The following is a 27,648-nucleotide window of genomic DNA, read 5'->3' on the forward strand; positions in this document are numbered from 1 at the left end:
CATCGTCTAGCAGGCAGGAATTCTAAGACAAGATCCACCGGCCCCTATCTTTACAAAGACAACTGAATCGTTCATTTAACAAAATCCAAAAACACGAAAAGGCCATTGAATATAAGATAATACTTTCTTGCAATACCAGTCAAGTTAAAACTAAGTAGATCCGGTCTGGAAGACCAAAAAAAGGGATGAGAAGGAGACCTAAGTAGAACTATCTGCACCCCAATAAAATTCATAATACAAGAAAGTGAGTGGGAAGATTTTCTTGTTTTACAATTAGTGTCAGAAAGAGTTAGAAACTCTTGGAATCAAGGGTCATCACCAAAAAAGAAAAGAAAAAAGACAAGGATAAGAATTATTCTTTTTTTTTTTTTTGAGACAGAGTCTCGCTTTGTTGCCCAGGCTAGAGTGAGTGCCGTGGCGTCAGCCTAGCTCACAGCAACCTCAAACTCCTGGGCTTGAGTGATCCTTCTGCCTCAGCCTCCTGAGTAGCTGGGACTACAGGCATGCGCCACCATGCCCGGCTAATTTTTTTTGTATATATATTTTTAGTTGGTCAATTAATTTCTTTCTATATTTTGGTAGAGACGGGGTCTCGCTCTTGCTCAGGCTGGTTTTGAACTCCTGACCTTGAGCAATCCGCCCGCCTCGGCCTCCCAGAGTGCTAGGATTACAGGCGTGAGCCACAGCAGCGCCCGGCCCTCAGGCTGGTTTTGAACTCCTGACCTTGAGCAATCCGCCCGCCTCGGCCTCCCAAGAGCTAGGATTACAGGCGTGAGCCACAGCGCCCGGCCGATAAGAATTATTCTTATTCTTTTGGAGCAACACAGGAAAAGATAAGCATCCTACAAAGATAACAAAGCTTTTTTTTTGAGACAGAGTCTCACTTTCTTGCCCAGGCTAGAGTGAGTGCCGTGGCGTCAGCCTGGCTAACAGCAACCTCAGACTCCTGGGCTCAAGCAATCCTCCTGCCTCAGCCTCCCGAGTAGCTGGGACTACAGGCATGCGCCACCATGCCCGGCTAATTTTTTTTGTATATATATTTTTAGTTGGTCAATTAATTTCTTTCTATATTTTGGTAGAGACGGGGTCTCGCTCTTGCTCAGGCTGGTTTTGAACTCCTGACCTCGAGCAATCCGCCAGCCTCGGCCTCCCAGAGTGCTAGGATTACAGGCGTGAGCCACCGCGCCTGGCTGATAACGAAGCTTTTAATATATGCGGACTGCTCACTTCAAACATCACGTTGCTGTCCTCCTCCTTATTCTGTGATCAACTATACTCAAACACAAAGGAAAGGACAAGACTGAGCAGGTGTACCTCTACTGTCCTCACAGATTTTTTTTTTTTGGGGGGGGTCACTGATTAGGTTCAAATAATTACAGCATTTAAAAGATAATGACTTGGCTCAGTGCAGTGGCTCACGTTGTAATCCTAGCACTCTGGGAGGCTGAGGCGGGAGGATCACTCAAGGTCAGGAGTTCAAAACCAGCCTGAGCAAGAGCCAGACCCCCATCTCTATTATAAATAGAAAGAAATTAATTGGCCAACTAATATATATAGAAAAAATTAGCCGGGCATGGTGGCGCATGCCTGTAGTCCCAGCTACTCAGGAGGCTGAGGCAGAAGGATTGCTTGAGCCTGGGAATTTGGGGTTGCTGTGAGCTAGGCTGACACCACAGCACTCTAGCCCTGGCAACAGAGTGAGACTCTGTCTCAAAAAAAAAAAAAAAAAAGATAATGACTTGGTCAAGTGTGGTGGCTCACACCTGTAATCTTAGCACTCTGGGAGGCCGAGGCGGGCAGATCGAGCAAGGTCAGGAGTTCCAAACCAGCCTGAGCAAGAGCGAGACCCTGTCTCTACTAAAAATACAAAGAAATTAATTGGTCAACTAAAAAAAAAAAAAGATAATGACTTTTACTTGTAAGATTGGGTGGTAAAAAAGAAAAAAAGAGAAACGAAATATAACAATATTTTTTAAAAAAAAGATAATGACAAACTGACCTCAAAAAAGAATAGAACTAGGCTGAGCATGGTGGCTCACGCCTGTAATCCTAGCACTCTGGGAGGCCGAGGCAGGCAGATTGCTTGAGGTCAGGAGTTCGAAACCAGCCTGAGCGAGACCCCATCTCTACTAAAAATAGAAAGAAATTAATTGAGCAACTAAAAATACATATACAAAAAAAATTAGCCGGGCATGGTGGCACATGCCTGTAGTCTCAGCTACTCGGGAGGCTGAGGCAGGAGGATTGCTTGAGCCCAGGAGTCTGAGGTTGCTGTGAGCTAGGCTGACCCCACGGCACTCACTCTAGCCTGGGCAACAAAGTGAGACTCTGTCTCAAAAAAAAAAAAAAAAAAGAACAGAACTAAATTCAAAAAGAAAAGTATGCTTTAAAAAATGCCTGCTTAATAATTTACATCTATTGATGAAAAAATTGCTTTACCTTCAAGATATGTCAAAGGTTGATGACCAACCTTGAAAATAATGACTAATAAAATACAGCTCTGAGTCACAACCACAATAATAATCCTGTCTACAAAAGCCAAGGCATCATCTGAGATATATGACATACAAACATAACACCAAAGTGGCAAGAATGTCATTTTACTTTCTAGAGATTATATATACTGAATTTAAAATAAACTTATGCTTCTGTCTACCTCATGGGAATACTCACTCATGTGAGTATTCATGAGAACAGCATCGCTACTATAATAATCTTTATATTACTGTGTTTATCAGACATCTTCTCCAAAGAACCCTTCACATATTTTTGAGCACCACTGGGGAGCCTGGCTAAATAAATCGGATTTTGAGTAAAGAACAACTTGAAGAAGACAGGAACTGCCCATCGGACGACCACCCATTCTGCAAAGTAAGAACCGATAACAAAATTGCACAAAATTGCAACTCACGTCAAATCTACGTGCCAAGCAGAGCACGATGCACTTGATACTTAAAAAAGAAATTCTCCCAAATATCTAATAAAAAGATTTGAGCATAAAAGCTGCATAAAGACAAAATGATGAAAAATGAAGTAGTAAAATAAAATTAAAAAAAAAAAAAAAAAGGCTTGAGAAAGTCAAGGACAAATGACCCAGGGAGGAAGCTAACCTGAACAGTTTGTATTTGTGGTGACTGAATGACCGATGGCTGTGGTGTCTGAATTACTCCCTGGACATGTACAGTTTGGCCCGAAGGTAACTGCACTAGAGTTACAGCAGGGGAGCCTCTTCCGGTGCCTGATCCAGCTACAGAAACCTGCAAAAATGATCGGCATTGAGGATTAAAGCTGGACCTTCTTTTTTTTTTTTTTTTTTTTGGTTGTTTTTGTTTATTCTTCAGAAATACCACTTACTACGATGACTGGCCTGTTTCTCTTTTCTTTTTCCTGCTTCTGAGAAATGACAAACGAGCCCGGGGTACTTACCATTAGGAGGTGGTTACTGTCCTGGAACAGTCATTCTCTGATGTGATAGATATGAAAGAACACATGCTCCTCACTCCCATGCCCATGCTTCGTTGGCTGAGAATGTTCTAAGCACGAAGTTCCAAAGCAGTTAAACTACCTCACTACGACCTCACGGCTCCTAACAGTGAGGCCTTTTTTAGGCCAGAGTATAAACTACCCTCTCTAACTTCTTAAGAGAAAGTGGAGGTAGAACTTAAATATGGTGAATTATTTTTCAGTAACTGAAACGTTTGACATGTGATACTCTAGTCATTAGTCTAGGGCTGAGTGGATGCTTTTCTCTGTACTGATAAACATCGCAGCTGCTTTTATACCCTAATCATCACAGGCCAAAGAAATTCCAGCACCCTTCAAGCCCTTAGTGTCTCTGATCCAAAAAGAGCACATGCCTCGGAGCTGGTGAGGTCTCCGAAGTCTTTTCATCTCCTCTAGAAGCACCCTCCAGAGAAAGGGCCACAACTGTCACTTAGCCTGGGCAGAGAGAAGAGCCATTCCCCCACCAACTTCGAGAACTTTCAACAGACAGTAAAAAAAATAATACCTCTACTCTACTCCCCTGCACTCAAAACCTGCTCAATTTTCTCACTAGCAAGCAACTCTGTCCTGTAAGTTAGTATAATTTTGGAAACTTCGCCTCATGTTACTAAGATTCACTATTCACTATGACTTACTCAAAACTAAGACCTTGGAAATGAAACAAACCCCCGGTTTCTGTTACGAGTGGTAGCAGAACCACAGGGTCTAAAACAGTTTTTGAAGGAAGTCTCTGTGTGTGACCTCACTTTAAGGAACACCAATGATTTTCAATCTACTTAGACTAATCCTTCAAAAGAATGATTAGAAACTGGGTTTATAACAAATCACTGGAAGATTTATTGACATTGTTCTTCCCTTGGAAAGCAAACTTCTCTGGCCATCCAAAAGTTAAACATCTTTTACCCCTGCAAGAGAACCTATGTGTTGAGCACTGTCTTAGGTACACCCGGGTAGAAAGAATTAATAAAACTGACACCTAAAAAACAACAGCACATCAAACCGTATAGAACTAACTGCTCCATTTTATAGCCTTGAATGTCACAGGAGTACAGAATAGAAAGATCAGGACGGGCCTGAATGACAAGGGAAGGCTTTGTGCAAAAGTCAGAGCTTGGACCAGGCCTTGATCTGAACCTGGATAACAGCTGGACAGAAAGCGAGAAACCAGGGCAGAGGAAACCAATACGCGGCCCAAGGGGCACATTCAGCCCGCTTACCCCTAGAGTATTATTGTTCACCTTAAAAGAGTTTCAGGGAAAAGAAAAAGTCCACCTCCTATGGAACCAGTAGATTTAACAGCTACAAGTTAAAAAGCACTGGATTGGCCAGGCGCAGTGGCTCACGCCTGTAATCCTAGCACTCTGGGAGGCCGAGGCGGGCGGATTGCTCGAGGTCAGGAGTTCGAAGCCAGCCTGAACAAGAGCGAGACCCCGTCTCTACTATAAATAGAAAGATATTAATTGGCCAACTAATATATATAGAAAAAATTAGCAAGGCATGGTGGCGCATGCCTGTAGTCCCAGCTACTCGGAAGGCTGAGGCAGGAGGATCGCTTGAGCCCAAGAGTTTGAGGTTGCTGTGTGCTAGGCTGACGCCACGGCACTCACTCTAACCTGGGTAACAAAGCGGGACTCTGTCTCAAAAAAAAAAAAAAGAAGTAAAAAAAGCACTGGATTGGAGGCCGAGGTGGGAGGATGGCTTGAGCTCAGCGAGACCCCGTCTCTAATAAAATTAGAAAAATCAGCCAGGCATCTTGGTGTGCACCTGTAGTCCCAGCTACTCGGGAGGCTGAGGCAGGAGTATTGCTTGAGCCCAGGAGTCTGAGGTTGCTGTGAGCTAGGCTGACTACAGGACACTCTAGTTTAGGTGACAGATGAGAGTATGTCTCAAAAAACAAAACAACAGGCCGGGCGTGGTGGCTCATGCCTATAATCCTAACACTCTGGGAGGCCAAGGCGGCAGATTGCTGGAGGTCAGGAGTTCAAAACCAGCCTTAACAAGAGCGAGACCCTGTCTCTACCATAAATAGAAATTAATTAATTGGCCAACTAATATATATAGAGTGAGTACCGTGGCGTCAGCCTAACTCACAGCAACCTCAATCTCCTGGACTCAAGCGATCCTCATGCCTCAGCCTCTTGAGTAGCTGGGACTACAGGCATGCGCCACCATGCCTGGCTGATTTTTTCTATATATATTAGTTGGCCAATTAATTTCTTTCTATTTATGGTAGAGACGGGGTCTCGCTCTTGCTCAGGCTGGTTTCGAACTCCTGACCTCGAGTGATTGCCCACCTCAGCCTCCCAGAATGCTAGGATTACAGGCGTGAGCCACCGTGCCCGGCCTGCTGATAAACATTTTAATAACCAGATCTTGGGAGAGGCAACCCTGATTGGTAGCTTTTGCTGATGGTTGGGGTGTGAACATTCCTCTTATGGCTGATGTCAAGCTACCAATGGATGACACAGCACACAACTCTGGGAAAGTATGTACACAATCGGCTGTCACAAGCCAGCACAAGCCAGTTTTAGCACACCACTATAATCTGTTGATGTTTACCATGTTAGACACTAAAACTGAGAAATTTTTAAAATAGTAACTCATTTAAAAATAATAACAATGAATCTATTATATGCTAACATAAATAATATTTTATGAAAACTAATTATTTTCGGCCGGACGGGGCAGCTCACACCTGTAATCCTAGCACTCGGGGAGGCTGAGGCGGGAGGATTGCTTGAGCTTACAAGTTTGAGACCAGCCTGAGTAAGACTCTGTCTCTACTATAAATAGAAAGAAATTAGCCAAAACAACTTAAAATAGAAAAAATTAGCCAGGCACAGTGGAGCTTGCCTGTAGTCCCAGCTACTTGGGAGGCTGAGGCAGGAGGATCACTTAGGTTGCTGGCACTCTAGCCCAAGCAAGAGAGTGAGACTCCATCTCAAAAAAAAAAAAAAAAAAAAAGAATTATTTTCAAAACAAAAAATATTTAATTAGAAGAATGGCATCATTTTCATCATTTTACATTTTTACAAATTCTTTTAATGTCTGGTTTCACTGAAGACAGCTAGATTCTCATGTCTACTTCTGTACTGAATCTGTTGCAGTCTGTTGTTTTAGTTGATATATTAAGAAAATTTGGGCCTCACACATATATGTGATTAGAAAAGACAGGAGTATTATAATAGCTTCTTTGGAAAAACCTGAATATTCTTTTTTGATACTACACCAAAACTCAACAGATGGTTTCTTTTTTTATATATTTTCTCTTCCTTCCTTCCTTCCTTCCTTCCTTCCTTCCTTCCTTCCTTCCTTCCTTCCTTCCTTCCTTCCTTCCTTCCTTCCTCCCTCCCTCCCTCCCTCCCTCTCTCTCTCTCTCTCTCTCTCTCTCTCTCTTTCTTTCTTTCTTTTTTTGAGATAGGGTCTCACTCTGTTGCCTGGGCTAGAGTGCAGTGGTTCGATCATAGCTCACAGCAACCTCCAACTCCTGGGCTCAAGCGACCCTCCTGCTTCAGCCTCCGAAGCATCTGGGACTACAGACACGTGTCACCACACCCAGACAATTTTTTTATTTTTTTGTAGAGATGGGGGTCTTGCTATGTTACCCAGGCTGATCTCAAACTTCTGGCCTCAAGCAATCCTCTGACCTCAGCTTCCCAAAGTGCTGGGGCTACCAGCATGATCACACATGCCTGACAAGTAGTTGTTTTTCTTTTTTATTGATGTTATTGTTTTGTTTTGTTTTTAGAGACCAGGTCTCACTCTGTTGCCGGGCTGGAGTGCTGCAGTGCAATCATACCTCACTATAACCTTGAACTCTTGGGGTCAAGTAATCCCCCTGCCTCAACCTCCCATGAAGACAGGACTACAGGCTTGCCCCACCATGCCCAGCTAATCTTTTTATTTTTTGTAGAGGCGGGGTCTCACTATGTTGCCCAGGCTGGTCTTGAACTCCTGGCCTCAAGTGATCCTCCCACCTTGGCCTCCCAAAGTGCTGGGATTACAGGCATAAACCACCAACCTTGGCCAAGTGGATGTTTCATAAAGATAAGTTTCGATGTGGAATCTGAAATCATATCACTTACATTAAAATGCACTTATCCATTTTGGACTTTGGATGGATCTTTTACACATGCAAAACTTTGTAACATCAGGGAGTAGTCATTTCGGAAAATATTGGTTCTCTGAGCTAAGTAGATCTTCCAAATACTGATACATTTCATGACACACTGCCACATTCGCTAAATCACCACCAACCTCATCAGAAAGTTCTATAAGTATTGCCAAGCTCACAAGGGCAGAAGCAGGTTTTCCAAAATTCAAATTTTTGGCTTACAAGCTTGAATTATATCATTGACAACAAACGCTGTCAGTTGTTTTCTTTGAAGTCACGGGCTCACTTCATTTGTTTTGGAGAAAATGTCAAGTTTGAATAGCCATAGTTTGGCAATTAGTCATTCTTTTGCGAAAAAACGATGTCCTGTGGAAAAACACCCAGCTGGTTTGCCTTCCACTCAGACAATAACGCAAGTGCTTTTCCTCAAGAACACCATGGTTCTTCAGCACAGTGCACAAATGCCTTTTCTGAACATCCCACTTCATGACACAGAATATTAAGACATGTACTCAGGGTTGAGATTTAATGCAATTGATAATTTAAATTTTTTTTTTTTTTTTGAAACAGAGTCTCACTGTGTTGCCCAGGCTAGAGTGCTGTGGCATCAGCCTAGCTCACAGCAACCTCAGACTCCTGGGCTCAAGCGATCCTCCTGCCTCAGCCTCCTAAGTAGCTGGGACTACAGGCATGCGCCACCATGCCCGGCTAATTTTTTCTGGATATATATTTTTAGTTGGCCAATTAATTTCTATTTATAGTAGAGACGGGGTCTCGCTCTTGCTCAGGCTGGTTTCAAACTCCTGACCTTGAGCAATCCACCTGCCTGGGCCTCCCAGAGTGTTAGGATTACAAGTGTGGATAATTTAATTTTTACTGCTTCATCAAGGTTAGTCTTAAGAGAAACTGACTTTTTTTTTTTTTTTTTAGTTAACTGCAAGTGAATGGCAGTGAAGAATACGATAGTACAGTTTGGTGCCACTAATTTGATTTGGGATAAGCCACCACCAAAAGTTTATCACACACACACACACACGCCGTTGCTTTTGCACAACCCGTGCAAACGTCAACACAGAGAAAAAGGAAAGTAACATCTTAGCATGATTGCCAAAATAGTTTTGTCCCGGCAAACTTCCTGAAAGGGTCCTCAGGGTCTCGCTCAGGGTTCTGCGTCCCACACTTGGAAAACAGCTGCTGTAGCCCCTACCCCCTCAATGTCAGCTTTGAGAGCAGAGACAGATTTCAGCTCCAACGCAGCAGCACCGCCAAATCACCACACTTAGTGGCCCTGACAGCGCGTGCCTAGGACAGGCGAAATAGAAATGAGACTTTTTTAACTTATATAAAACAAAAGGAAAAAAGGCCCCAAATTTTTAACACAAACACAAAACGTGACTGCCCGGCTTCCATCCCATCAGTTCAGGAAAGTGAGATACAAACTTTACAACCAGACTTGTGCCCTCACTTGCCCGAAGATGCAGTGACCTGTCCCATTGCACTGTCCTTTACCTTCCAGTGTGGGCACGGATCAGCTGGAGGAAAGTAAGAAGGGTACAGATACCTGATTTCCTTTCCTCTTTATTTTATTTTATTTTATTTTATTTTATTTTATTTTATTTTATTTTATTTTATTTTATTTTTTGAGACAGAGTCTCACTTTTGTTGCCCAGGCTAGAGTGCTGTGGCGTCAGCCTAGCTCACAGCAACATCCAACTACTGGGCTCGCTCTTGCTTAGGCTGGTCTCGAACTCCTGACCTTGAGTGATTCGCCCTCCTCGGCTTCTCAGAGTGCTGGGATTACAGGCGTGAGCCACTGCGTCGGGCCAAGACTTTATTTTTTACAATTAAGGAACCCAAAGAGATACCTTGTCAGTGGCTCTCAATGTTTTACTTAAAAAAAACAGTACCCCCATAATATGCTATAATAAAAAAACAACAAAAACAAACAAAAAAAACATAGAGAAAGACAGTCAGATTCTGGAGACAATGAACTTGAAACCGTAGGAGGTAAATCCAAGAGCACTACAAGTATTCTCACTAACTAGACCTGTGGACCAAGAAGGCAGGTACCACTCACGTTTACTTTCTATGGGGAAAAGCTCTGGCTTCAAAAATTTTAGATTGTTTTGAAGAACTGAGAAACAAGTTGACAAAGGTTCACAGGTTCAAATCATGTTTAAGTTGCTTTAACTATCTTTTGCGTAAATTATTAAGCAATAGCTCTATCAAAAATGGCTTAGTGTGGGCCGGCACGGCTGTAATCCTAGCACTCTGGGAGGCTGAGGCAGGCGGATTGCTTGAGGTCAGGAGTTCGAAACCAGCCTGAACAAGAGTGAGACCCCATCTCCACTATAGATAGAAAGAAATTAATTGGCCAACTAATATATATAGAAAAAATTAGCCGGGCATGGTGGCACATGCCTGTAGTCCCAGCTACTCGGGAGGCTGAGGCAGGAGGATTGCTTGAGCCCAGGAGATTGAGGTTGCTGTGAGCTAGGCTGACACCACGGCACTCACTCTAGCCTGGGCAACAAAGTGAGACTCTGTCTCAAAAAAAAAAAAAAAAAAATGGCTTAGTGTGAACAATACCTGCTACGGAAAGGGAGCTGTACCTACTAACACAAAGTGTAGTCCTACAATTCTGGAGATGATTTCTATTCTAAAACTACAATGAAATTTCCCTATATCCAAACTCTGGGCAGTGCAAAAAAGCTCATGACACAACTCTTTCACTAAACTGCTAAAATGAAGGCTGAGTGTAGGGGGAGAAAGGGCATTTATCGAAACCTTAAAATCTGTACCCTTATAATATGCCGAAATAAAATAAATAAATAAATAAAAAATAAAATAAAATAAAATGAAGGCTGAGAACCTGCAAAAATGACATATCCTAGAGTTAGAATTCACACGTATCCTTTTAAAGAAAGCCCTCAGATCTGGAGAACCGTCATTCTATATTCGCTCTCCTTTTGCCACAAAACTGGTAAGCGACTAGCATTAACCCTGTAACTACACTGGTAGAGGTAACAAGTTAAGCTTTGCCATTATTATTCATTTAGAAAGATTCATATGGCTCCCTCCCCTTAACATCTTAGCATCAATATTATATTATCATACTGATTGCATGGGTACAACTAAATACATGGCTGCCCACAAAGTATTGTAAACAGATGGCACAGAAAGAACAAAGACAATGATTCAACTGCATGCACAGTGTTCCCCAAAATGGGCCAATAAAGAAGCATCTTTGTGCTTTTCGTAAGGTGATGGGTTCAGTTTCAGGCAGGCTGGGTTTGAAGTGATGGCAGCCAGGCAGAAATGTAACAGGCAAGGAGAATTATGAAACTGATCATGGGGTTAGAACCCAGACAGGAAATAAAAGATCCAAGTAACATTAACAAAGAAGAATCTATAAAGATATTACAGTGACTTTATTTGTAATAAAAGAACAAGCAGGGTTCTAACAAAAAGCTCTGGAAACAGAAGGGAATTGGCTAAAAAGTCTTTCCTAAAAGACACTACACTTACAAGGAGATGAAGGGAAGTTCACTTGAACTAAAATATGAATGTCACATTTGTGAATTAACTCATTCTTTCCTTCGCTGAACAAATATCTACCAGGAGCCTGACGTGGACCAGTCTAGACAGTGGCAATAGAGCAGCGAACAAGGAAAAGTCCCTGCCCTTCTAGATCAGAAGGAAACAGAGACTAGAAGAAGAAACAAATACATGATTTTAGGTGGTGCTCAATTCTCAAAAGAAAAATAAAAGCAGGACGAGGGACTCCAGAGTGACAAGGAAGGGGGAGTGTGGACGGAAGCTATTTCTGTTACGGACAGCTCAGAGGAGGAGACATTTGTGCGAAAAGCCTAAAATGAAGAGAGGAAGAAAATCATAGGAAGAGCTACAAATACACTCATCACATTCCAATAATCAAGTAAGGGAACTGCGCAAAAAACAAATTACAAACATCAACTGGATGTATTTTTATGAAATTTTGAAAGTGTGTAGGATGAACTCACAGTAGACGTAATTTACCTTTTTTTCCAGATCCCCTGAAGAATAATCCTCTTCTATAGGATGCCTGAAACATAGATTATGCTGATGCCACCACATCCACTGAAAACGCCACTATAGACAGTAGTTAATCTGAAGAAATAAGTTACGATGATGCAACCGACAGCCTCCCTTGGCTTTGCAATTCAAAAAAAAATCCTATAATGACACTTGTAACTGGGAAAACCTCACAATGTTGTGACACAGCGTTTGATGAGCACCTAGTAGACTAGCTCCAATCCGTAGCCAGGTTCCCTGACGATGGCGTTTATGATGTCACAGTACAGCTGCAATGTCACAGAGCTGCCAGGCCTGCGTCCAAGACATTTCATAAAGGAATAAAAAATGTGAATTCACAATATAGCAGATCTCTGCTGCCCGAGAAATCAAATCTCTGTATTACCTAGTTTAATTTCAAGGACGACGGTGAAAATCCGCTAACAGGCTAAGCAGGAAGTTGAAAACCATCTTGATTTCTGTGTAGTAAGACAGGATTCTCAAAAGAGTCTGTTCCCTTCTATAGGGGAAAAAGTGTTTAAAGGATACTTCAAATATTTTAAGGTTGAAAACAAGAAAATAAGAGTACTGTAGGCCGGGCATGGTAGCTCACGCCTGTAATCCTAGTACTCTGGAAGGCCGAGCTGGGCGGATCGTTTGAGCTCAGGAGTTCGAGGCCAGCCTGAGCAAGAGCGAGAACCTGTCTATATTTAAAAAATCGAAAGAAATTAGCTGGACAACTAAAAATATAAAGAGAAAAAATTAGCCGGGCATGGTGGCGCATGCCTGTAGTCCCAGCTACTCAGGAGGCTGAGGCAGAAGGATCGCTTGAGCCCAGGAGTTTGAGGTTGCTGTGAGCTAGGCTGATGCCATGGCACTCTAGCATGGGCAACAGAGTGAGACTCTGTCTCAAGAAAAAGAAAAAAAGCCTAATTACGACCATGTTAAGATTGAGGCAGGCTGCTACAATGATAAATGCAAACATTTATTGCACATCAACCGTGTGCCAAACTCTGTGCTTGTGCTTCACATAAATCATCTCATGACATTAGTATTTTCTATTTTTTAGGTAAAGAAAGCAAAGATCAAATAATTAGTCTTAACACTTAAAACTATGCATGAAAATTAAAAACATTAATTTTTAATCTAATATAAAGCATCATATTAAAAATATCTCACACCACTACTTTTTTTTTTTTTTTTTGAGACAGAGTCTGGCTTTGTTGCCCAGGCTAGAGTGAGTGCCATGGCGTCAGCCTAGCTCACAGCAACCTCCAACTCCTGGGCTCAAGCTATCCTCCTGCCTCAACCTCCCAAGTAGCTGGGACTACAGGCATGCGCCACTATGCCCAGCTAATTTTTTCTATATATATTAGTTGGCCAATTAATTTCTTTCTACTTTTTAGTAGAGACGGGGTCTCGCTCTTGCTCAGGCTGGTTTCGAACTCCTGACCTTGGGCGATCCACCCATCTCAGCTTCCCAGAGTGCTAGGATTACAGGCGTGAGCCACCGGGCCCAGCCTCCATGTATAAATTAAGGTTGCTTTTTCTAAGTACAAAGCAGTAAACAAGTCCTTAGAGAAAATAAAACGAGAAAGTTCCAAACACAAAAGGCCTGGGAAACCATCTTACACTGGCAGTACCTACCATGGTCTATTTATTAACTTATCCAACAGCAAACGTACATGTTATTACTATTTGGTATTTGATTTTACTTCCTGGGGGCTGTCATTTGCCGACGCCCTCAGCAAATATGATGTTGCTGAACTGGGAACAACAGCAAATGCTGCTTAAGGTTTTTGCCTGTTCATTTTTTGTTTTGTGATAGCCATCTACATCCTTCCTGGCCCTATTTAAGCTCAAAATGATGGATTTTTGGCATTGCTGGCGAAAACAATGAGAAATGCCATTCCAGTTTTCCACCAGATTGAAAAAGGAAATTTACAACTCATACGTTACAGCGTTTCCAAGTACCGCTTGTTAAATCATCCTCCCCGTGTCCATCCCTCACTGTCCGGGGGGCCTGCTTTATTCTGAGGTGCTCCTTGTACCCCGTGTGCATTTAGAATGCAGAGGATGAGAAAGATTAGCAGAGTATAATCTCTGAGCGACATTTCCTAGTGGCTTTCGCTGCATCCCCGGCGGCTCTTTAGTTTCCAAAAATACACGGGTCCTTGGAGAGGTTAAATTTTATATTAGAACCCATTCTCTCAAGGCAGTATTCTGACCCTGACGGTCTCCAGAGTTCTCATCCAGCTCTGTGACTCCTCTGATTCTGCTCCTTTCATCTCTCCCTTCTATCCCTGCACAAACCTTGAGACCTGGTCACTCACAAAGCAGAGGCTGACAGAGTCGAGGTGTCATGCTCAGGTCTGGAGGCCTCGTCAGAGGCTATAAGGAATTATGCTTCAGAAAGTCAGGTTTTGGGGCTTTTTGGAGACAGAGTCTCGCTCTGTCGCTCAGGTTAGAGTGCCGTGGCGTCAGCCTAGCTCACAGCAACCTCAAACTCCTGGGCTCAAGCAATCCTGCTGCCTCAGTCTCCCGAGTAGCTGGGACTACAGGCATGCGCCACCGTGCCCGGCTAATTTTTTCTATATATATTAGTTGGCCAATTCGTTTATTTCTATTTTTAGTAGAGACGGGGGTCTCGCTCTTGCTCAGGCTGGTCTCGAACTCATGACCTTGAGCGATCCTCCCGCCTCAGCCTCAGAAAATCAGTGTTAAAGTACATCCTTTCTAACGGCTCCTTTGAATGACCTCACCCACCTAGATCTTCATGACAGCGTCATCAATTCCCAAGAGACTTGGAACAAGAAGAGTTCAAAATGTCTACCCTGCTGCTTTGAGAGTAGATCACATATTGGTGAGATAAACGGGGAGATAGGGGTAGGGGTAGCATATTCCACTGAGGAATTACATTTGATTTTTATTAGGTATGATAATAACATTCGGTTATATAAGAAAATGTCCATAATTTTTTAAAAGTTGCATTCCCAGAAGTAAGTAGGAGTAAAATGACATGATGTCTGAGATCTGCAGAGCTGCTTAAAATACTTCAACGAAAAGAAGAAAAAAAGAAGATAGATAAGGCAAATGCTAACAGTTTTTTTTTTTTTTCTTTTTTTTAGAGACGAGGTCTTGCTATGTTGCTCAAGCTAGAGTGCAATGGCTGTTCACAAGCACAATCATAGCACACTACAAACTCGAATTCCTGGGCTCAAGCAATCCTGCTGCCTCAGTCTCCCAGATAGCTGGGACTACAGGCGTACACCATGGCAAAATTCGTGATAATTATTAAGTTTATAGATATAAATGGGCCCATTATTCTACCCTTGTATATGCTTGAAATCTTTCATACAAAAGAAGTCTTGACTTCCCTTTACCCATCTAAAAATTATATTATTTCCGGAGGAAGTAAGTATCCTTAATTTTAAAACTATTGGTATATTATAGTATTTTTGTTTTTCACCATTTTGGCTTCTGGAAAGGGTTTCTTCTGGGCCTGGTTATTTAAAATAGACTCTCTGGGCCAGGCGCAGTGGCTCACGCCTGTAATCCTAGCACTCTGGGAGGCTGAGGCAGGCAGATCATTTAAGCTTAGGAGTTCGAGACCAGCTGGAGCAAGAGCGAGACCCCGTCTCTACTAACAAAAATACAAAGAAATTAGCTGGACAACCAAAAAAAAAAAAAATATATATATATAAAATTAGCCGGGCATGGTGGCGCATGCCTGTAGTCCCAGCTACTCAGGAGGCTGAGGCAGGTGGATCGCTTGAGCCCAGGAGTCTGAGGTTGCTGTGAGCTAGGCTGACACCACGGCACTCTAGCCCTGGCAACAGAGTGAGACTCTGTCTCAAAAAATAAAAATAAAAATAAATTAAGATAGACTCTCTGGTTTATTACCAAGAATTTTTCCAGGGTCAAGTGCAATCTAGTCTTCTATATCAACACATATGCTTACTAAAGATACCAACTTCAATTAAAAATAAATCAATACAAAAAACAATTCAGGCAAGAATAAATCGAAGTCACAATATTAAACCCCTAAGTATTTGCCACCCCAGGGTTTAGCCATGGCAACTCCTGCCTCCAACTTTTTGACATTATTATCACTGTGATTTTACTTGCAAACACAGATAGATAGAAAGGCTCTGTTTATAAGCGGGAAGTTATAAAATAGAAAAATGTAAAACTCCAATCTCTCTGGGTACTCCTTCACCTCCCCTCAATTCACCTGCAGAACAGAGGCTTGAGAGCCAAGAGCAAGGTCAATAGTTTTCAGGTCTCTGATGATTTTCGGAGTGTACCTGCTTAGGTAGAACCTTGGGAAGGCCAGGGCAGTCAAAACCTCTAATATCAAATGATACTGGATGCAAAGAAATCAAATCCACTGAATCTTTTGGTCATACCTTTGTTCCCACACTGTGTAATGATAATCTGACCATATAAGCAAGGAAAGGAGTGTTAGAAATTCCTCTTTATACACAACTGAATTTAAATCTAAAACATCTGGGAATTTGCAATAGCCAAGTTTGAAGATATGAGACAAATGGCAAGTAAATATGACACCATAAGGAATCATTCAGAAGAGTTAGTGACTTTTGGCATACGTGGTAAGGTTAATGAAGATTTCAGTTTGACTTCCTAATACTTCTAGTTATATAATATTGTACAATAACAAATACTCAGAAATGAATAGCTTTAGGTATCACAAGAACCTAAATTAGTAATCAAGTTTGGAAAATAGTGACTGCTATGAATTGTGTTCTAATTGTCCAAAAAATCATGATCTGTGCAAGGCATGGAGGATAATTCTTAGTAAACTAAAATAATCCATGAATCAGCAGATAGATTACTTCTTTTTTTTTTTTTTTTTTTGAGACAGAGTCTCGCTTTGTTGTCCAGGCTAGAGTGAGTGCCGTGGCGTCAGCCTAGCTCACAGCAACCTCAAACTCCTGGGCTCAAGCAATCCTCCTGCCTCAGCCTCCCGAGTAGCTGGGACTACAGGCATGCGCCACCATGCCCGGCTAATTTTTTCTATATATATTAGTTGGCCAATTAATTTCTTTCTATTTATAGTAGAGACGGGGTCTCGCTCTTGCTCAGGCTGGTTTCAAACTCCTGACCTCGAGCAATCCGCCCGCCTCAGCCTGGTCCCAGAGTGCTAGGATTACAGGCGTGAGCCACCACGCCCGGCCGATAGATTACTTCTTAATCTCTTTACATTTCTAGTACGAGGAAGATAAAAACTATAGATTATTTTTATTTTTCCCATAGGACTCTGCTTGATAGTTTGTATTTGATCAAACACTTCAAACATATAGAAAACAGAAAAATAGCAAAAATCCATAAACTTGTTATCTAAATTTTATAAATATCAACATTTATTAACATACATTAATTGAAATTTTTAAAGAAGCATTATAAAAGCAAACAGGCTTTTTCTAGTTCTTCCATTCAGCCTTGTCACAAGGCCCTAGTCTATACTCTCTTCTCTTTTATTCAAAACATTCCCAACCTTCCCACACCCCACTTGCCACCCCTTTGTCTCCCAAACCTATCTTTCTCTATTATTTCACAGAAAAACTTCTTAAAGAATCTATACTTCCAATTTCCATTCTTGTCCTTTCATTTGTTCTCTACCCTACTAAAACCTAGTGTCTGTCCACCAGTCTCCTATGCAATTCCAAAACCTCATAAACTACTTTTCAGACTTCATATTTCTTGATCTCTTGGCAACTTCAGACTGAGGCTTACAGACGTGGGTGAAGGTCCCAGCCTGAAGGGCCTCAGAATTACAGATTGTCATCTTAGACAACAGGGGTCTTTTTTTCTGAATATGTGGGGCCCAGAAGTCTTGGGGCAAAAGTTGTGTGCAGAAGTTAGTAAGCCAGAGCTAAACAGGGAAGTGAAGGCAGAAAGAGCAAAATGTGCTTTCAACTACAACTTCAACAAAGAGAGGCACAAGTATCAACCAGAAATCATAGCTATAAAAATTCTGCAAGATCTCAAATTCATGAACAAATATATATCTATTCTATTTGCACAAAGTACTGAAGAATATACACCAAGATGTTAACAACAATGAAATCTGTGGATGTTAAGATTATGAATAATTTTTATTCTTCCTTTGAATAATAATTATTTTGTTAATTTTCTACAGTGAACGTGCATTTTTTTTTTTTAACAAGAAAAAGGTTGCGTTTTCATTTTCTTAAAGCAAAAGGCCAGCACGCCTGTCTTCCAAGCGTAACAAAGAAAGGGGGTTGCCAGGGAGATGCCACTCTGCAGAATACTTGCAGAAAAGCTCCAGGGAATGAGTGGGTGTTGGCAGCTTGAAAGGGGAAAGACAAGCAGGCTGGGTGCATGGGGCCCAGTCTCGGGAAATTAGAGCTCTCGCAGGAATAGCCTGACCCAACGCAACCCAAGCAGTGCCTAGTGTTTCCTGGGGCCTTCCAGCCAGCCATCGGGTCCTATCTACCTGCCTGCCTGCCTGCCTGTCTATCTATCTTTATTTAGAGACAGGGTCTTGCTCTGTCGCCCAGGCTGGAGTGCGGTGGCACTCTTGTTGCTCACTGCAGCCTCAAACTCCCAGGCTTAAGCGATCCTCCTGTCTCAGCCTCCCAGTAGCCGGGACTACAGGCACGTGTCACCATCCCCAGCTAATTTAAACATTTTTTGTAGAGATAAAGTTTCACTGTGTTTCCCAAGCTGGTCTCAAACTCCTGGCCTCAAGCGATCCTCCCACTCCCAGCCTCCTGCTGGGACTACAGGCGTGAGCCACCATGCCCCAGCCTCCAGGTCTTCTTTGTTCTCCCTTTAAGATGCCACTAAAATCTCACTACTACTCGGTACCCAACACTCACTCCACCAGGCAGCCTCATGTTGTCCCCACTGCTGGCTCACTGACTTCCAATCCCACCTCCACAAGGCCACTAGGGCCTAAACACAGTGAGCATAATGAAAATATTTCAAGAACATGTAGCACACAGGGTACTCTGAACTCTCAAATGTGTACAATCCTCTACTTACCTTCACCAGCTCAACTTCCCAGCCCAGACCCTAGGATCTGGTTAAATTCAATTCCTGTAGGTGCCTGGACACCTCAGAGTGTGGCTTTGTGCTTCTATACACATTATTCCTTCTGCCTAGAGTTTGCTTCCCTGCCCTTTACCTACCAGTAGACTCCTAATCACCCTTCATGTCTAGCTCAGATGAAAAATCCTCTGCAAAGCACCCCTGGTCAACTGGCTGCTCCCTCCTCGTACACCTTGTTCATTTTGTACATGACATTTTACAGCACTCCTTACACTATTGGAATTATTGCTAAAATATATCTGTCTACCCACTAAACCATGAGATATTTAAGGCCAGGAACTACATCTCTCCATGCATCTAGATTAGTGCCTATACGTAGTAGGTATTCAATAAATATTTGATGAACTAATAAACAAATAAATGTCTTTGATTTTACTACGTATTTTTATAGACAGACCAGAAATAAATGTTAGGATCTGGAAAACAGGTACTAACCAATACTGGTGCTCTCTGAATGAAACCAATTCAAAAGTTTAAGACCTAAATAAGGCCAAGCATGGTGGGTCACACCTGTTAATCCCAGCACTTTGGGAGGCCAATTTGGGAGGCCAGGAGTCTGAGATCAGCTTGGCCAACATAGCAAGACCTCATCTTTACAAATATTTTAAAAAATTAGCCAGGCATGGTGGCGCATGCATGTAATTAATCCCAGCTACTCAGGAGGCTGAGGTGGACTGCTTGAGTTCAAGGCTGCAGTGAATTGCAGTAGTTCAAGACTGCAGTGAACTGTGATTGTGCCACTGCACTCCTACCTAGAGACAGAGAAAGACCCTGTCTCTGGAAACCAAAAATTGAGAAATAAATTAAAACTAAATAATTTTTTTAAAAGGACCTAACCGAAAAGAAAGTAAAGATCAAGCCAAATATATACAGGGCAAATGATAAGACTTCTGCCCTCTATTAACAGCTAAGAATATTAGGACAATATCAAAGAGTAAAAATTTGGAATAAGCACACCTCAGAAATAATAGTTTGAGGATTACATATTATGTCTTTTTTTTTTTTCCTTTTTTTTAGAGATAAGAGTCTCACTCTGTTGCCTGGCTAGAGTGCCGTGGCGTCAGCCTAGCTCACAGCAACCTCAAACTCCTAGACTCAAGCGATCCTCCTGCCTCAGCCTCCCAAGTAGCTGGGACTACAGGCACATGCCACCAAGCCTGGCTAATTTTTTTTATTTTAGTAGAGACAGGCTCTCGCTCTTGCTCAGACTGATCTCAAGCTCCTGACTTCAAGCAATCCTTTTGCCTTGGCATCCCAGAGTGCTAAGATTACAGGCATGAGCTACTGCACCCAGCCAAGGATTACATATGATGGTTTTTTTTTCCCCTTTGCCTAATGGAGGTGGGGGCACTGCAGAGTGTCTGTTACAATGCAAAAGTAATTAAGAGTTACATGTAGCTTCTCTTCAAAATCAAATCAGCAAGAATGGCTGATAACCAGGGAACATGGAAAATTTAAGATCAACAGTAAGAAAACAGAAACTGCACATAATTCTCATTTCCGAATATATTAACTTCCATCAATTCCTGCCTGTTGCCTACCTGAGCTAAAGTAGGGATTGAATTTTGACCAGTCTGAGTCTGCATATGGGCAGATTTGCTTTCTGCCACAGAATCTCTTACACTTCCATCCTGCCGGGACTCAATTGTTTCCATGGTCATTTGTCTGAAAAGACAATAAAAAGGAAGAAGTATTAAGGGCCTAGCTGAAGTATTTGGAAGTACAGGTTCAGCATCCTTAATCCAAAACTCCAAAATCCTCCAAAATCTGAAACCATTTCAGTATCCAGATGACGTCAACTGGTAGAAAATTCCCCATTGGACTTCATGGGATGGGTCACAGTCAACACGCAGTCAAATCTTTGTTTCCTGCACAAAATTATTAACCCTTTGCACTCAGATGTCGAGTGTGGATAATGTCGAGTGGATAATGAGAAAAAGCAAGCGAGTGCAAAGGGTTAAAGATATTGTATAAAATTACCTTCAGGCTATGAGTAAAAGGTGCACATGAAACATGAGTGAATCTTGTGTTTAGACTTGGGTCCCATCCCTGGGGTATCTCATTATGTATATGGAAATATTCCAAAATCTGAAAAAAATCCAAAATTCTAGTCGCAAGCATTTTGGATAAAGGATGCTCAATCTGAATTGTGTTTACCTAGCTATCTGAAATTTATTTCTGACATCCAATTGCACTATCTTATTTTTTCAAGAAGCGGGTTCAATAGTAGCGTCCTAACTCTTCAAACCTAAGCCACTTTTTCTGCTCAGTGAATATGATCATTCCCAAGGGAGTACTGTAAAATGTTGGGTGGGAACTAGCTTATTTTAAAACTTAAAAAAAAAAATTATAATGAAGTCTCCTTGATAATTATTTTAAGTCTTCTGATTAGTATGAATGAGTGGTAAAATTAGCTTTTCTATTTTATATGAAAAGCATAAATATGCTATGATTCTCAAAGCCCAACATGCCTGCTTTATATTATGATGTAGTGTGAAAGAATTTCCCTGTTGTCTCAATTAATGTGTCATAATATACAAATGTGTCTTGCTTTGTTAGCACTAAGTAGTTTCTGATAAACAAGCCCTAGTTATTAAATATTTAAAGACGAGAATCTAATTTTTCCAGGAAAAACTTTTGATATGATGGTAGTTTCCCTATGAATTCAATTTAAGTTCATGATTTCTATATAGAGTCTTTCTAAAAGGTAAATCATATTATAATAAATCCTTTCCTACTAAGAGAAAATAGAAAGTTCAAACAAAATTAAAAATACTTACTTATAGGAGCTACTCTATGCTATTGTACATCTTTGTAATTGTCAATAATACAATATGTTCTTTTCACCTTAGTCTAACTAAATATCCAAAATGTATGAAGCCCATTTAGAACTTTGAATTAAAATGTCCAAATCATTTTCCAGATTTTATTAGTTGCCAGATCCTACAAATCCTTCATCTACTATTTTTCGCTCAATACCTTCTTTTGCATTTCAGTAGCCATTATCTGAATTGCAATTTTCCATTCTCAAACTTTTCTTCTATAGTCTATACTACAAAGTTATTTTAATACTCATTTCTGACCATAACAATTTGCAGCAATTATACCAAAATAAAAAACCAATAGCCTACCATGGAAAAATGTATTTCCCTTAATATTCCCTAATTCTTTATCTCTTTTCTTATTAATTCCCAGTATGGCCTTTCCAATTCTAGGTAAGCATAGGTCATGATCATGCATACACTGCTAATTCCTACTGTTCTACTTTTGCTTATGTGAGAATACCTCAGAACATATGTGTGGGACATGAAAAGATATTAACTAGAAAAAGAGAGCAGGGAAAATGCTTGGTCAAAATATTTTAAATATCAGTGATTAAAAGAGAACATCTGAGAAGCTTGAATATGTATGTCTCAAGACAGATCCAACAGGCAGCATTTTCCAGAAGTATATGATCACCAACAAACCCCTTTCCCACAAAGCATGCCCCAGCAGAGTATTTTGGAAAGAATCTTGGAAATTTTTTATAACTTTGTTGAAAGCTCTCTTAAGCTTCTGCCAACAATGTGAGTTTCAACTCAAAAATTACATGCTTCTGCTCATTCTTAGCAAACCTGGGCTGCAAAAAGAAGAATAAGGGAGAAAAAAAAAAAAAATTACATACTGCTTGGCACTCTGGGAGGCCAAGGCGGGAGGATCGCTCGGCGGCAGGAGTTCGAAACCAGCCTGAGCAAGAGTGAGACCCCGTCTCTACTAAAAATAGAAAGAAATTAATTGGCCAACTAAAAATATATATACAAAAAATTAGCCAGGCATGGTGGCGCATGCCTGTAGTCCCAGCTACTGGGGGGGGGGGGGGGCTGAGGCAGGAGGATCGCTTGAGCCCAGGAGTTTGAGGTTGCTGTGAGCTAGGCTGACGCCACGGCACTCACTCTAGCCTGGGCAACAAAGTGAGACTCTGTCTCAAAAAAAAAAAAAAAAAAAAATTACATGCCGAAAAGCCTTAGCCAATAAACTCTTGTTATTTTAGAAACCTTCATTTAGCATCATCTATATGACAGGGCCTGAAAATACAAAAGTGAGTAAGTCATGGCCCTTGCTCTGCAGGAATCCATTAACTAGATGGTCCTTGATTTCTCGAACTATGGTCCTTGGACAAGCTGTGTCAGAATTAACTAAAGTACTTCTTGTAAAAAAAAAAAAAATGCAGATTCCCAGACTCAACCCCAAACTTACTGAATCAAACTTTCTGGAGGATCTAATTTTTATATCTAAGTGATTCCAATATATGTCAAAAATTTGACAAACAGTTTATTGATAGACCAGTAATGAACAAGTAAAGTAACTTCCTAAATTGTGTGAAGCATGTTATACACCAAAAGCTCTGGAAAACACAGGAGGGAATGATTAAGTCTGCCTGAGGATAGGGACCAGGTGAGTTGTGATTTGAAGGATGAGTAGGATTTCAGCAGGTAGAAAAGGACAGGTGAACTATGAGAAGAAGGAAAGTAAAGAGTATGGTGGGTGACGGAACAGTTGGTTGGAATAGAAAATCTGGGTGAGAGGTGGGGAACCTAATTAGATGCAATGGGGAGGAGACAGGGTAGAACTAATAGAAGCAGGGCTGCAAAGGTTGGATAGAACCAGTTTAGGAATAGCTTTTAGTAAGCTTTTAATAAATACTAATACATAAAATATTAAAATAGCTTTTAATAAATACTAATTATTTATTAGTAAATAAATATTTACTTATTTTAAAGCAGAGTCTCACTCCGTTGCCCTGGCTAGAGTACTGTGGCATCAGCTTAACTCACAGCAACCTCAAAATCCCAGGCTCAAGCAATCCTCCTGCCTCAGCCTCTCGAGTAGCTGGGACTACAGGCATGCACCACCATGCCCAGCTAAGTTTTTCTATATATTTTTAGTTGGCCAATTAATTTCTTTCTATTTTTAGTAGAGACGGGTCTCACTCTTGCTCAGGCTGCTTTCGAACTCCTGACCTTGAGTGATCTGCTGGCCTCGGCCTCCCAGAGTTAGGAATACCTTTTAAAAGCTTATTCTTTCAAAAAGCTTATTCTAATAGCTTTGGGCAGAATTAGTTACTTTCTTTTGCATTCTCAAAGCATTCAATGCATTACCTCCATTGCAGCACTCGCTGAGCATACAACGAATGCATCTGTTCACGCAGTACTAACCAGTGTGAGCAATTTGGGAGGCAGGGGAGACGACATCTTAGATTTCTATGTATTCCCAGTGCCTAGTACAGTAGCTACCATAAACGTTAAATAAACCAATTAATCAGTTATTCTGGTAGACTGTCAAATGTTACTTTGTAATAAAAATAAGGTTCAGAGTGACTAAGTGACTCTCTACAGGGCACATAATAGGTAGCATGACCTATAGGGTAGGGGATGGAAAAGTGGTCTTGAGACTACAATAACTCCAGGGTTCCTTCCCTGGCCAGCCCTGAGTATTCCCGTTCAGAGAACATTTTATGTTTTTTTGTTGTTGTTTCTTTGAGACAAAGTCTCACTCTGTTGCCCTGGCTAGAGTGCCATGAGGTCAGCCTAGCTCACAGCAACCTCAAACTCCTGGGCTCAAGCGATCCTCCTGCCTCAGCCTCCCGAGTAGCTGGGACTACAGGCATGTGCCACCATGCCCGGCTAATTTTTTCTATATATATTTTTAGTTGTCTAGCTAATTTCAATTTTTTTAGTAGAGATGGGGTCTTGCTCTTGCTCAGGCTGGTCTCGAACTCCTGAGCTCAAAGGATCTGCCCACCTAAGCCTCCCAGAGTGCTGGGATTACAGGCGTGAGCCACCATGCCCGGCCAATAATGTGTTTTTTTGGTTTTTTGGTTTTTCTGAGACAGAGTCTCACTTTGTTGCCCAGGCTAGAGTGAGTGCTGTGGCATCAGCCTAGCTCACAGCAATCTCCAACTCCTGGGCTCAAGCGATCCTCCTGCCTCAGCCTCCCGAGTAGCTGGGACTACAGGCACACGCCACCATGCCCGGCTAATTTTTTCTATATATATTAGTTGGTCAATTAATTTATTTCTATTTATAGTAGAAATGGGGTCTCGCTCTTGCTCAGGCTGGTTTCGAACTCCTGACCTCAAGCAATCTGCCCGCCTCGGCCTCCCAGAGTGCTAATAATGTGTTTTTGAATATGCTGCAGCTATCGTCACAGTCTCGTTCAGGCATGCTTTGTCTTTCACACTCTACTTTCATCCCATTTGTACTCTTCCAGAGTACCGAGTAAGGTGCTCAGTACGTGTCATTCAGTACAAGTTTGAAACTAAAATCAGTTTATTGGAAGGTAAAAATCACCTACAGAAAAGTAAGCTCAACATTAGCAATTTAAATTATACACTTTCATTTTCAAGCAAGTTTCTTCTACAGATCTATATCCAACTACTCTCTAGTACAACTTCCTAAACCTACTAAAAACCAACCCCAGCACAGGGCCCAAGACAGAAGATTCAACTAACATCAAAGTGTTCAACATGGATCATGCACTGTACAAGGCATTTTTTTTTTCTTCTGAGACACAGTCTCACTCTGTTGCCCGGGCTAGAATGCCATGGCATCAGCCCAGCTCACAGCAACCTCAAACTCCTGGGCTCAAGCCATCCTCCTGCCTCAGCCTCCCGAGCAGCTGGGACTACAGGCATGCGCCACCATGCCCAGCTAATTTTTTCTATATATTTTTAGTTGGCCAATTCATTTCTTTTTATTTTTAGTAGAGACGGGGTCTCGCTCTTGCTCAGGCTGGTTTCGAACTCCTGACCTTGAGCGATCCTCCCGCCTTGGCCTCCTACAGTGCTAGGATTACAGGCGTGAGCCACCGCGCCCAGCCTGGACGAGGCATTTTTAAGTACTATCTCAGCAGAAAAGGGATTAATAGGATCTATAAATCAGCTATAAATGATGTACATACAATATTAAAAGCTATAAATCAGCCTCAGCCGCTCCAGATAGAATTTATTTATAAAATGTAAGAGTCCATAAACCTGCATTGTTCACTATATATTTTATAGCTAAATATACTAAAACTGAAGAGATGTATCATAGAATGTATTTCCCAAAAATCTCACTTTTTGTAACAGCCAAATATTAAATATAGTTGTACTAAAACTAATAGTTTTTAAATTAATTAATTATATAGTATTTTAATCTTAAATAATAATCTTTATTAGCGGGGAAAAGGACCAATTAGCAATTATGAATAACAGGACATTTTAAAATAAAAAAAAAAACAGTAAAAAACTAGAATGAATAAGTCCATTAAGCACGATAAATTAACAGCAAGCAAATACTAGCAAATATTTGGTTCCACAATTCTAAACGACAGATAAGAATTTGCTAAAGTGGGGATGCTTAAACTTACAAATGACTAAGAGCAGTAGCAATATTCTTTTCTCTTGAGGTTACATATTCCTTCTGAAATCTCCTTTATGTTATTTAGCGAGCCTTTTTCTCCTTTGATAGAAAAGCAAATATTATCCCAACCTGTTCTGAATATATTTGGACCCACTTTAATAGAATGCTAGTTTCCTGTTTTTTTTTAAAAAATAGGACCCTCCACGGCCCGGGCACAGTGGGTCACGTCTGTAATCCTAGCACTCTGGGAGGCCAAGGCAGTATTGCTTGAGCTCAGGAGTTCAAGACCAGCCTGAACAAGAGTGAGACTTCGGTCTCTACTATAAATAGAAAGAAATGAGCCCAAAACAACTAAAAATAGAAAAAATTAGCAGGGCACGGTGGCACATGCCTGTAGTGCCGGCTACTTGGGATGCTGTGGCAGGAGGATCGCTTAAGCCAGGAGATTTGAGGTTGCTGTGAGCTAGGCTGATGCCACGGCACTATAACCTAGGCAAGAAAGTGAGACTCTGTCTCAAAAAAAAAAAAAAAAAAAAAATAGGACCCTCCATTAAAACAATTTTCAAAGACTTCTAGGATGGACTACTTTTTTCTGTTATTTTCTAGGACTTATTCTGTTACTTTCTGGGACTATAATAAAACATCTGTATCTACTATAGTAACTCCCCAAAATACTATACTATTATATACAAATAGTACAGTAATATTTATACAGTAAAATATAAACAATAGGAAGACCTATAACATACTTTTGAGAAATGTACACAAAGGAATATATTCATAAAACATATTTATTACAAGGATAGAAACCAAGACAATTAATCACTAGCTATTTAGGCATACCATAAATCAGGAACAGATATATAAGCAGGAAGATAAATGAGAGGAAAAAGGAAACATTTTAAAGGAATGCTATCTTGAGTACCTAGGAAAGTTTTAAAAGATAAGTCAGCAGCAAAAAAGGGAAGAGGAAATACAGGCCAAATATATATATATATACATATATATATATATATATATATTTTTTTTTTTAGACAGAGTCTCACTCTTTGCCCAGGATAGAGTGCCGTGGCGTCAGCCTAGCTCACAGCAACCTCCAACTCCTGGGGTCAAGCGATCCTCCTGCCTCAGCCTCTCACTTTGTTGCCCAGGCTAGAGTGAGTGCCATGGCGTCAGCCTAGCTCACAGCAACCTCAAACTCCTGGGCTCAAGCAATCCTCCCGAGTAGCTGGGACTACAGGCATGCACCACCATGCCTGGCTAATTTTTTTCTATATATATTTGTTGGCCAATTAATTTCTTTCTATTTATAGTAGAGACGGGTCTCACTCTTGCTCAGGCTGGTTTCAAACTCCTGAGCTCAAAGGATCCACCCGCTTCGGCCTCCCAGAGAGCTAGGATTACAGCCGTGAGCCACCACGCCTGGCCCTCAGGCTGGTTTCAAACTCCTGACCTTGAGCGATCCTCTCGCCTCAGCTTCCCGGAGTGCTAGGATTA

The 27,648-nt window shown here is 41.3% G+C and overlaps 1 protein-coding gene across 19 annotated transcripts in view; it reads right to left on the reverse strand.

Moving 5' to 3' along the window:
- Positions 1-27,648, reverse strand: part of CREM (cAMP responsive element modulator) — a 73,366-nt gene that overhangs the window by 34,854 nt on the left and 10,864 nt on the right. For 7 of the 19 annotated variants that reach the window (XM_075997518.1, XM_012765664.2, XM_075997527.1 and 4 more), the window contains exons 3-4: positions 20,311-20,434; positions 3,111-3,257 (exon numbers count right to left, since the gene is read on the reverse strand). In XM_075997518.1, the coding sequence (XP_075853633.1) occupies positions 3,111-3,257; positions 20,311-20,434 (271 nt within the window). Of the gene's footprint in view, positions 1-3,110; positions 3,258-3,426; positions 3,525-11,656; positions 11,962-20,310; positions 20,435-27,648 lie in introns of those variants that run through there. The other 12 variants (XM_075997525.1, XM_075997522.1, XM_075997529.1 and 9 more) reach the window with 7 other exon arrangements.

This window comes from Microcebus murinus, chromosome 25 (genome assembly GCF_040939455.1).
Source record: "Microcebus murinus isolate Inina chromosome 25, M.murinus_Inina_mat1.0, whole genome shotgun sequence".
Taxonomy (NCBI): Eukaryota; Metazoa; Chordata; class Mammalia; order Primates; family Cheirogaleidae; genus Microcebus; species Microcebus murinus.